General features: G+C 39.1%; 1 protein-coding gene across 2 annotated transcripts in view; it reads right to left on the bottom strand.

Moving 5' to 3' along the window:
- Positions 1 to 12127, bottom strand: part of tenm2b (teneurin transmembrane protein 2b) — a 289835-nt gene that overhangs the window by 228427 nt on the left and 49281 nt on the right. For both annotated transcript variants that reach the window (XM_051876630.1, XM_051876631.1), the window contains exon 2: positions 1663 to 1923. In XM_051876630.1, coding sequence (XP_051732590.1) covers positions 1663 to 1888 — 226 coding nt within the window. In that variant the 5' untranslated portion in view covers positions 1889 to 1923. The remainder of the gene's footprint in view (positions 1 to 1662; positions 1924 to 12127) is intronic.

The following is a 12127-nucleotide window of genomic DNA, read 5'->3' as shown; positions in this document are numbered from 1 at the left end:
AAACTGATTTTTTATTATGAAAGTAAGATTGACCTTAAGAATAAATGCTGTATCAGTTGCAGGTAATACACTCGCTTAATCAATCTCTTTCTCATAATACTCTACATGATACAATAGGCTTCAATGAGGCAACTCAGGGTTCCTTGCTAATTCTAAAGTGACATTTTAAAATTAGTAACGGAGGCTTGGGCTCAACTGTTAAACTGAGATTTGAATCCATGGCAGTAGTTTTTAATTTCACCGTCAATATATATATATATATATTTATATATATATAAAACCCACTCGCAGTATTTGGACTAGATGAAAACAGGAAAGTTAGTTCATATACTGAAAAGATGAAGGTTTCTGACTGCATACTGCAGCTCAACTCTATTATCTCTTTATTGACAAATCTGGCTTAAGGTGTTTGTAAGAACAGCTTTCAACATGGCACAAAGTTTTTAAAACTTCATTTTTACAATCAATTTTCTGTGCAGCAACTGATTAAGGTCAGTTGGTCGAACTGTAAATAATAACTGGTTAACACTTCATAGCAAGATCAATTTAAGCAAAAAAAAAAACCTGTCAGCACAATTTTCAAAGATAAAAACTATTCAATTTCTAGTTTTTCAATTCAAGAATGTATCCTTGATGAACTGACCCTGATAGGCAAATAAAGTCATGGCTAAATACCAGACAGAACACAACTTCTCTCAGAAAGAAAATTCTCTGTAAAAATTCCCGGTTGTGATCAAAATGACAAAACAAATTGAAAGCGCTCAATGATATTCACATGGCAATCACTGAAATCACTCCTGATATTAATGGCCTTGCTGTAAAATTGAAATGGCATATAATTGAATATGCTAATAACAATCAAATTACATGAATGCAGGGTGCTTCCATGTAAATTTCATGGACCAAAAAAAAGTTGGGAACCATGGTCTAATGTATTCAGGTTTGTTCATTAATATAAAATAAATCCTTTAATTAAGCTAGTTCATTTATCTTAAATTAGTAGATTTAAATGGGGGGGTTCTTTAAAAAAAAAAAAAAAAAAACATCGCTCTGCTCTAATCTGGTTTGTGTTTACCAGGTCAGTGTCACTTGCATGAAAGGAACAATAGCGTTTTGCAAATATTTGTCTTGAAGCATTAGCACAGTTCTGTGCACACAGATCAAAAGTTTCAATAGCTGCAAATTAAAACTTACCACAGAAAATCATCTTCTCTGTTTTTATTACAGGGGGATTATGTGGGTTAAAATGGATAACATTCATCCATGATGGCATTTGTGTTAAAGCCCCAACTAATGAGAAAACTCTGACCTAAAGACTGCTGTATCCAACATGCACTTAAGAATTGCACATACATTCGTGAGATAGTCCACTATTTGCTTTAAACCTGAATATATGATGTTATATTTGATGTAAGTAAAAAGACAAACAAAAACATAAAACAAACAAAATAAATTCAAATCAAAATCCAGTCATTTTAATAGGAATCCATTTGATTGGGAATTTCGCATGAGCATCTCTACACTATTGATAATAGACAACAGACACTTTTTGCTTGCAAAATTTTGCCAAAATGTAACTAATGTGATGTACCTATAGTACAGCTGCCATATTTATCATTATGATTTCTTCCATTCATGTATTAATTACAGTAACAATCTTACCTTGTCTGACATACTCTTCTGTCTCCTGGTGCACCAACTCCGCAACACATCCTCCGTAGCGCAGGCGTCCATCCTGCTGGTAGGCCTTCAGCCTCTTGCTGGAACTGTATGATTTCTGTGACACTATATGGCAGTTCTCATTGTCTAGAGAGCATGTAGCGTAGTGCAGATCCTTTCCGCACTGACCCCGTGTCAGAGAGCGCTGCTGTCTGTCCTTCAAATCCATCACTGCTGGAGCTGACGGACAATTATGTCAATTACCTGCAGAGGGAGACACAGAGGAAATGTGTGTTGTGGGTTTAGATTTACAGGTGCTGGTCATATAATTAGAATATCATCAAAAAGTTGATTTATTTCACTAATTCCATTAAAAAAGTGAAACTTGTATATTATATTCATTCATTACACACAGACTGATATATTTCAAATGTTTATTTCTTTTAATTTTGATGATTATAACTGACAACTAAGGAAAATCCTAAATTCAGTATCTCAGAAAATTAGAATATTACACTTAATTTTACATATCTTTCTTATTTGACATGCAATAATTAAGGAAGGAAATAAGGATAGGAGGAAAATTCTCCTACATGTGAGCTGCATCTGGATCAAATTAATTTTGTGGTGATAGCATAAAGTAATCCAAAGTTACAGCATTTGGAACCAATTTAGCCTTTTTGTTTAGCCCTTGACACCCCCCTAATGGGCATTTTTAAAATCGTTCTTCAATAAGGAATATCTCGTGATCGACGCAAGGGATTATGTTGATTTTGGACTCATTGGACATAGAACCTGGAAGCACTTAACATAAACAGTGTACGATAATGAGACGGAAGAGAGGATATTGCTGAATAATATTGTTATTTTTGTTTTGTTTTTGCGCACAAAAAGTATTCTTGTCACTTCATAAAATTAATGCTGAACCACTGCAGTCACATGGACTATTTTAATGATGTTTAGTACCTTTCTGGACCGTGAAAGTGGTGGTTAACAATGGCTCATTAAATCAGTTATGGTTCCTTTGATCGCTCCCACCCACTACTTGGATAACTGTGGCAATTCCAGAACTAATACATGCAAACGAGTGTCGACCCATCGCCGGCCCCTCCGGCGTGCATTTATCTGATCCAAAACCCATGCAGGTGTCGTCAGGGGGTCTGCACCGGCGCGCCCGGCCGCTTTGGTGACTCTAGATAACCTCGGGCCAATCGCGCGCTCTCCCTTCTATCCCTATTATGACTATGATGATCATATTTCATAAAGTATACAAACAAACACTTCTACTTTGTCAGCAATTTAAAAAGCAGAACCCAAAACTTGGCAATACAGTATATGCATCACGGAGTACAAAGATTTTAAACACCACCTATTTAATGTCGGTATTTTTAGTGTTTTAGTGTTAACTAGCTAGCTACTAGATTCGTTTGTTTAACTCACGCATCCTAAGTGCATTTTTTTTTAGTTATAATGGTTCCAACATGATGATTCCATGATTTTCAGTTAAAACTGCACTTTTGTAAAAGCTTCCATAGAGTGATGCACAAATGTAAAATTGAAAACATGTCTATTTGTATCTGTTAAAACCAACAGTTGCTTCTCTATTTGCAAATTCCCAAGCTATACAGATCTACTGAAAGCCTCACTATCAGCTGTAGATCAAGCCGATAACCACCTGTGAAAAAGTGTAAGCAGATCAACCATGGATGTCATATTGCAGAAGAAATACATATCCTAAACATCAAACAATATATCAAGCCTCCCAAACAGAATGTTCTATCTTCAGCTCGAGACAGACGTATCCTCATGATGTCTTATTATCAGGTAGAGACAGAGAGACTCTATCACACCCTCCCACTCTACATCTGTGTCGGTGTGCTGAGTTAGTCAGGCATGGGAGCCACCGGAGGATCCAATCAAAACATTGAGTCCCTGGCAGAAAGCCTGTTGTTTAGGACTTTTACATCATTTAGTCATGAAAAATACCTCTTCAAATGTTACATATGGGAAAAACAGTAGAGGCAATGAAAGAGATAGGGGAGAGCGGGGCACAACCTAACGCTTTTTGACTTTCTCAGTTTATGTAAATCTACTTAGGGTTCAGAGAATTTCTTTTGTTCCACATTCATTTCACACATGTCTAGTACAAATATGTGGCTTTGTTTCATCAATACAGTGTATACTTTTTTATTTATTTACCCCTAAAGAAGGGAAGTGAAATATGACAACATGCCCCATAGGTTTAGCTATTGTTAAATAAATGTTCAGAGATATCTTCCAAAGATTTCTGAATTTTGGCGGATTTTTTCTCTATATATTGTCGATATGGCAACTAGTAAATACACTAAGTGTCATCATGCTAGCAAATGTGGAAGTATAAACCATATGTGTTACAACTAACCCCGTGTTAGGTTGTGCCTCACGCTTCCCTACTACACCTCTGTAAATTACCATCAGGTTTTTTTAGGACACATTACTCTACGACAAAAACTGTACAGCAAGGCCAATATTTTTACTTCAATCTATAAAATGTAAGCCAAGGGAGACTTGCTTTTACCTTCAATTTCACCCTAGGGATTAATAAAGTTCCGTCTAATGCTATACCATCCACTTACTGGAAATTAACGCCTGGTTTCGCTTACAATAGCTAAAGTGGAAGTTGGCAGAGAACTACTACAGTTTGAATGAATTATTTTACATTCTGAGTACGTGAATGAAGAGGTGAACTTATTTTGGACAATTTTAATTGAGAAAGTTTTATGTTTGACAAACACTGAAGCGTTAAATGTAAAGTAACCACCACAATAAGGAAATCTAAAGCTGGTAAAGCATTGTTGATCCAATTTAAATCTACTTTGCAAAGCTAAAGTCTGACTTCATCTGTCCAGAATTACATTTAGTAAGTGTTCTTAACTTTGTCTTATGGCCTTGATGAGCCCGAATCAAGAAATAGCCTTATTTACAAGACAGTACATCACACAATATAAAATTATAACAGTAGAAAAACATTTATAACCATAACAATTTGTCCACTTGGAATTATAAGGTTCTATCTGCATTCTGAGGCCCCGTTTACACTTGTGCGTTTTCGTTTTAAAATGGCGTTTTAAAATGAAAACGATCCTCGTCTACACTGCCATTTCCACAGCGTTTCAGAAACGATCTCCGTCTATACTACACGGCCGAAATGTCACATGACCGTTCATGCACGTACAAGTGTAAACAGTTGCCTCTTGTTGCATGTAGGTAGCTGCAGTATTAAAAAAGTGCTGAGTTTAACTGCACAGTGGCTGCTAAAACTGACAGCAAAGCCAGCAAAGATTGCAGTTCAGTCTCCATGTTACTGTTTACACAGTCGTCAAGGATTCGCAGAACGAATGTGGGCAGCCACGCCATCGTTTTGGTACGTTTACACTGAAACGCAAAAACGGGCTCTGCAGCGTTTTCGAAAGTCTCAGTTTTCGAGGTTCGAAAACGCTGGCGTAGTGTAAACTACAGGCGTAACCGTAGCAAAACTTATGCGTTTTAAAACAAAAATGCACTAGTGTAAACAGGGCCTGAGCAGTTTTGAGATATTGAGCTTCAAAGTTTTTGCATTCCATTTAACTTTGTAGATAGAACCATTTTGTTTTCTAAATAAAAAGTCCCAAAATGTACACAACGTTAAAAAACATCACATAATGTAAATAAGTTGTCACAGAATAAGAATATGTGAATAACTCAATTTTGACAAAAATGTCAGATAGAACTTTATAATTTCATGGGGACGAATTGTATACATATTATATATACATACATACTACTATTGAAAATGAAGGGGTCAGTAAGATTTTTTTAACATGTTTTTGAAAGAAGTCTCTTATACTCAGGCTGCATTTATTTGATCCAAAATCAAATAACAGTAATATTACAGTAAAAAAAAAAAAAAAAAAAAAGTGATATTATGAAATATAATTTAGCCATTACTTCAGTCTTCAATGTCACATGATCCTTCAAAAATTATTCTAATATGCTGATTTGCTTCTCAATAAACATTTCTTATTATTATCAATGTTGAAAACAGTTGTTCTGCTTAATACACTTGTGGAAACTTTTTTTTTTTTCAAGATTCTTTGATGAATCGAAAGTTCAAAAGCAAGTATTTCAAATAGAAATTGTTTATAACATTTTTTTTTTTTTTTTTTTAATCAATTTAATGCACCCTTGCTGAATAATAGACTGATTTTTTTTTTTTTTTTTTTAATCGCACTGACCCCAAACCTTTGAATGGAAGTATATATAATACACAAAATATAAAATTTGCATTGGTGGCATCAGTCAGTTAAATTCATGTACATATGTCTGACAATTTGACCATAGAAAAGAAGAAGAAAAAAAAGCTTGATAAAAAGGTTGTTTGGTTTAGCATTAAACCAACAATGCTAAAACACAAATTGGGAACTTCAAAGAGAAATCAATTTCAGAGCAAGGCAGCAGGAAACGGCTCTGTAATTGTTCAGGTTGGACACAACACTGTGCTGTCAATATGTTCAATGAGGAGCGTGTTTACATATGGGGAGGCGCTCTAGTTATGTTTATTGATTGCCAATTGGTATTTACATTAATAAATGTTTCATTGGCAGGAGGGACATGCAGGCAATGCAAATCATTTGTTTTGTGGAATAACAATGACACATATACATTACAGTTTTATAATGTAAAATTTTCAAATATGTGTTTAAGGTCACCCTTGCCATTGATCTGGCCTTTGATAAAGGAACATGAAAATAGATAGTTTACCAAGCAAAGGCATTGGGATAATCATGTGCATTACAGACATGTTGGTTGTGATATCACAAAAAGGTGTAGGCTTGGGTTATGAATTTGAATTAGGTTAAGCACAAATAATGTAACATGATCTTTTGTTTTTTAGATAAATCAACAGGGTATGCGATCTATTGATTCAGAGATAAGGTCTGTAGTAACTGGCATTTAAAAAATAACATTATGATTAGAAAAGCCCAGAAATCCTTTGACAACAATCACAATTGATTTGCTGAGTGAAAACATTAAGTTTCTATTATTTAACATAAAAGTAAGTTTTAATCAAACAGTGAGTTGAGGAAGAGCTCAAATTCAAGTGCTCAAATGAACTGTGACATTTAATAACTTCATTCCTACAACTGCCACTGCTAGTCATTGTTGGTTACAATCAATTGTTCAAAAATTCAATTGTTTTAAATGCTACAAGTGAATTTAGGCATCACAACGGCACGTACACACTGCAGTAAAATTCGGATGTCAATTCACCTTGTTTAATCCTGTTCTGTACACACACAGTTCAGTAATTTACAGGAGTGACAACCGAATTCTACAATTGAATTAACTCCCGAAAAATGCAGGTAGCGACAACCACATTTTAAAAATTCAAAGGTGTGTGTACGGAACCAAACTGAACAACAAGTTGTTAATGACGTATTTAAACGCACATCAAAGATGCGTCTCTCTTTTGTATGTGTGCAGTGCAAGGAAATCACAGGGGAAGAGATACAAGCCATTCATGCTTACTATTGAAAACAAGACCGAAATATCACGACCCACACCTGCCTACTTTATTAACTCTATAAACTAAATCAGAGTCAAGCTAGTTGTCAAAAGACCGACTTCGGTACCAATTGGTACTGAAATTGTAAAAAATGTGACACTTTGAGCGCTCTTGAGCGGATTTGTAAACACCTCTGATTGGCCATTGTGTTCACACGCTCATCAGATATGTCTGTGATTGGCTACAATGATCAACATACAGGAGCATTTGAAAGCACAGGAAGTGTTTGAATTTAAAAGCGTTTTAAAAGTGGGAGCGGGAGAGTTTGAAAGCAGGCGTCTATCAGCGGACTGGTCCGCGATAGACACCTGCTTTCAAACGCTCCTGTGTGTAAGCGCTCAGTGAAGAGCGTCACTGATGACTTTTTACAACGTTTTTAAAGCATTGATCATTGAAGCCAATCACAGACATATATATGTTTACGAATCCACTCAACAGCACTCAAAGCGTCACATTTTTAACATTTCAGTACCGACTTGGTACCGAAGCCGGTACTTTTGACAACTCTAAGTCAAGCTCAAACAACAAGCCCAAAAACGCTTATAATAGGGGCTTTCACACCGTGTAGCTCTAAGAACTCAGCTATAGGAAATAGTTACTAGTATAGTTCCCTGAGAACTAGCTAATTTTTGGGGGAAATAATTCTCAGCTATTATTTCCCCCATAAGGAGTTCCTAGAACTAAAATCGTTCCTAGTTCCTGCGGTGCAAACACTGCAAAATCCGGGTACTTCAGCCAATAGTTCTAGGAACTATGAAAAGGTTCCTCTGGTGTGAAAGCCCCTAATAAGTGGACATGACAACACTTCAAGCACGCACTCTGCGAAGCAGACTTACAAACATGAAAAAAAAATCACGATGCTTGTAGATAAGTTAAGTAGTTAAGTTAAAATTGCAGAACATAACGAGTCTTTGGTTGCTGTAATATTAATTAATTAGTTGTGTTCCGTACACGTGCAGAATGAAAATTTAGCGGATTCACTCCTATATTTAAATGCAGTTGTCACTCCTGAAACTTTACAGCATGTACGTGGCCAACATTATAGATGTAAAGTCAGAAAAATGGATATTCATTTTGACTAAAGACCATATTTAACATTGTTATTAACTAATTAATTAATTAATTAATTACAAGGGCTTTAATGATTAACCTTAAGTGAAAGTTAGATGATGGTAAAGGTGATCTAAATGTAAAAATAAAGGAAATCTGCAGGCAATCTGAAATTGACACGCACAAACAGATACACACATACACAGCAAGTATAATGACTGTATCATATAACACTCATTAGTCAAAGTATGACTTGATGGCTAGAGGCCAACCATTACAGCTTTCAGTTAAACATGTTCAGAGTGCAACTGCATCCACTGTACTGCATGTGCTTTATAATATTTTTAAAGGAAAGGTCAAGTTTGCAGCATTGGAGGCGTTGCATAAAGACACCGCTCCAACTGCGATCCATACACAAACTGCTGAATGTCAAGAATTGATACAACCTCCCTATCTATTCGGGAATCACAGTGGCACAGAAAGGCAGGCTGTATCAGGCAACTCCATTAAAGTTAATCTGCCAAAAAACCATCTTGGGCAGAGCAGCCTCTTAATCAGTCTAGAAACAAAAGGCCACGGTAAACGTCACACTGAGACTGACTGGTGCTCGCGCCTGGAACAGGGTGACCAACTGTTAACTGTGACTGTTCAATTAGAAATGCTTAGATCAAGGCGGCAGGGAGGGGAATGATAATTATAGCAGGAGAATCTGGTGGAGAGAGTGAAGAGATTTATAATGGTGTGAGAGGTTGGTGGCGTGATGAGGAAGAAAAGTGCCTGATGGGTTCAATTTAAAGAAAGAGGGAGAGTTCACCTAAAAATGGAAATTCTCTCATCATTTACTCACCTTCATGTGTTTTAAATCCTGTATGTCTTTCTTTTGTCATTCCATGATACCTTTTTATTTTTTAAATAAATATCCACCTTATTTTGCAATGCAGAAATACGCTATTTAATGCGAGACTTCCGATGCATTAACAGCTATAGATAAACAACTAGAAGAACAAAAATGTGAAGTAAACAGAAAAACTATTTGCACTACAAACCAGTGTGTTTATGGTAATAAATTAAAAAATTGACTGTTTTTTAACGGACTGTTAAAATAACTGGAAGTGAATAATACCAGAAGCCTTCACATTCAAGTTACATTTCAAATCCGTATAACTTTCTTTCTTTTGTGGAACCAAAAGGAAGAAGTTTTGTAGAATGTTCATGCTGCTCTTTTTTTATACACTGAAAGTGGATGGGGACCAAGCACTGATTTTACGTTAAAATAAGGTGGATACACAATGCTGTTCCCTTCCATACAAGGAAAGTGAATGGTGACCATAGCTATCAAACAAGATTCCCTTTCGTGGGAACTGTCGACGCTGTGTATAACGGATTGGGAACCTTCTGCGTGATAACGTCATTGAAGCACTCATGTATCTAACCAATCGCGTAGCCAGACGTCAGAGGCGGGTGACGTCAAGGACCAGGAAACTATAAAGCATACCCGGATGCAGAGATCGCTAGCTTCTGTTGTCTTCAGCAAGCACTCTATGTTATCTTGTGTGTCTTATTTGGTGTTGTTTGTCTACCATCGATTACAAAGACAAGATCTCTTCGTCTGAGGACAAGAGTTTCAGTTTTCACACCACATATACAATATATATATATATATATATAAGACACGAAAAATGGCGGAAAAACAACAGCATTTTGTCAAGTGTGTTCATCCCTGTGACAGATATTTAACACCTTGGGATACACACGAAATGTGTGTTGTTTGTCTGGGGGTTGAGCACGCACAGGCTCGGACTTATCTGGGGGAGATTGATGAAAGCGGGGAGGCCACATTTGAGTGCATCCAGGAGCTTAGAAAAGCGACAGACCTAGCTCTCCGTGCCACCAAAGAGACGGCCAAATCAGTAGGCCGTTCTATGGCAGCCTTGGTGGCCACGGAGAGGCACTTGTGGCTGAACCTCTTGGACATAAGGGACAGAGACAAAACCGCCCTTATGGACGCGCCGCTGTCTCCTGCGGGCCTGTTTGGCGACGCTGTAACATCAGTCGTCGACAGATTCCAGGAGACCAAGAAACAATCTGCGGCGTTCCAGAGGTTCCTCCCCGGCCGTTCAAAAATTCCCCCCGGGGCTGCTGAGCGGGAGCAGCCTCGGCCGTCCACGAGCTCCTCCGCGCACCACAGAACGCAACAAAAATTCAGTGTGGCCACCCGTACTCCTCCGCAGAAAACCTGGGGTTTGGGGCGGTCTACACAGCAGAAGCCTTCTGGGGGTAAAACGGACCTGCGGGCCGTTATTATCGCCAAGAAGGCTTCAAAGCGGTCCTGACATCTGTGGGTCAGGACCCCATGAGGGCGGCCCCCTCCGGATGGAGCCTGGTGTTAGGATATCTGGCACCCGCTTCCCTTCGGCGCCCTCAGGGGACCGTTATGCTAACCCTGCCACCCAGTGTGCGTCAGGGCGCAGCGGTCTCCACCGACCCTCCGAGGAGGGCCGTCATCACTTGATTCGGCTGTCTTCTGCCGGTGCGCCGCTTCAGAGGGCCGAATCAAGTGCTCAAAGAACACCAGAGGCCAGTCTCGAGAGACTGGTTCCCTTAGTAGATTTTATGGCAGAATGGAAACTTCTACCGAATATATCGAAATGGGTGTTGCTCATTATAGAGAAGGGTTACAGAATTCAGTTCGGGTCTCGCCCGCCCAGGTTCAACGGGGTTTTTCCCACAGTGGTGACCCCCGAGCAGTCTCTGGTGATGGAACAAGAGGTTATGACACTTTTGCAAAAAGGAGCTATAGAAAGGGTTCCTCCTCCCAGCAAGCTGTCAGGCTTTTACAGCCGCTACTTCATTGTTCCAAAGAAGGATGGGGGACTACGTCCTATCATAGATTTACGTGTGCTAAATCGCTCTATACAAAAGCTAAAATTCAAGATGCTTACACTCAAACAGATTATCCCACAGATCAGGTCCGAGGACTGGTTTGTGGCGATAGACCTGAAAGATGCGTACTTTCATGTGTCCATCCATCCTTCTTACAGGAAGTTCCTCAGGTTTGCTTTCGGGGGTGAAGCTTACCAATACAGGGTTCTTCCGTTCGGCCTGTCATTATCACCCCGCACATTCACGAAGTGCGTGGATGCAGCTCTGGCTCCATTGAGACTCCAGGGCATCCGCGTACTGATTTATATCGACGATTGGTTGATTCTAGCTCAATCAGAGCAACTAGCAGTTCAGCATCGAGATGCTGTTCTGTCCCACATGAAAAGGCTGGGGCTGAGGCTCAATGCCAAAAAGAGTGTGTTAGTTCCGGCTCAGACTACCACTTAACTAGGTTTAATCTGGGACTCCACCACGATGCGGGCACATCTGTCCCCTGCTCGTGTGAGTTCCATTCTCGCAGCCATGAAAGGGGTGAAATTAGGCCAGTCACTCACTGTAAAACAGTTCCAGAAATTGTTGGGTCTGATGGCAGCTGCGTCCAACGTTATACCTTTTGGCCTTCTGCACATGAGACCCTTACAGTGGTGGCTCAGGACCAGGGGGTTTTCTCAGAGGGGAAATTCTTTTCACATGATCAAAGTCACGCGGCGATGCCTTCGTGCTCTGGCCATGTGGAAAAATCCCTGGTTCCTGTCCCAGGGACCTGTGGGGACTTCTGGTCGTCGTGTAATGCTTACGACAGATGCTTCCCTCATGGGCTGGGGGGTGATCATGAGTGGTCGCTCAGCTCAGGGTTTATGGGAGGACCATCAGCTCTCCTGGCACATAAATCGGCTGGAGATGATGGCGGTGTTTCTAGCATTGAAACACTTCCTCCCAGACCTGAGAGAC

The sequence above is a fragment of the Ctenopharyngodon idella genome, chromosome 21 (assembly GCF_019924925.1).
Source record: "Ctenopharyngodon idella isolate HZGC_01 chromosome 21, HZGC01, whole genome shotgun sequence".
Classification (NCBI taxonomy): domain Eukaryota; kingdom Metazoa; phylum Chordata; class Actinopteri; order Cypriniformes; family Xenocyprididae; genus Ctenopharyngodon; species Ctenopharyngodon idella.
The sequence above is the reverse complement of the archived record's forward strand: the minus strand, read 5'-3'. Positions and strand labels throughout refer to the sequence as shown.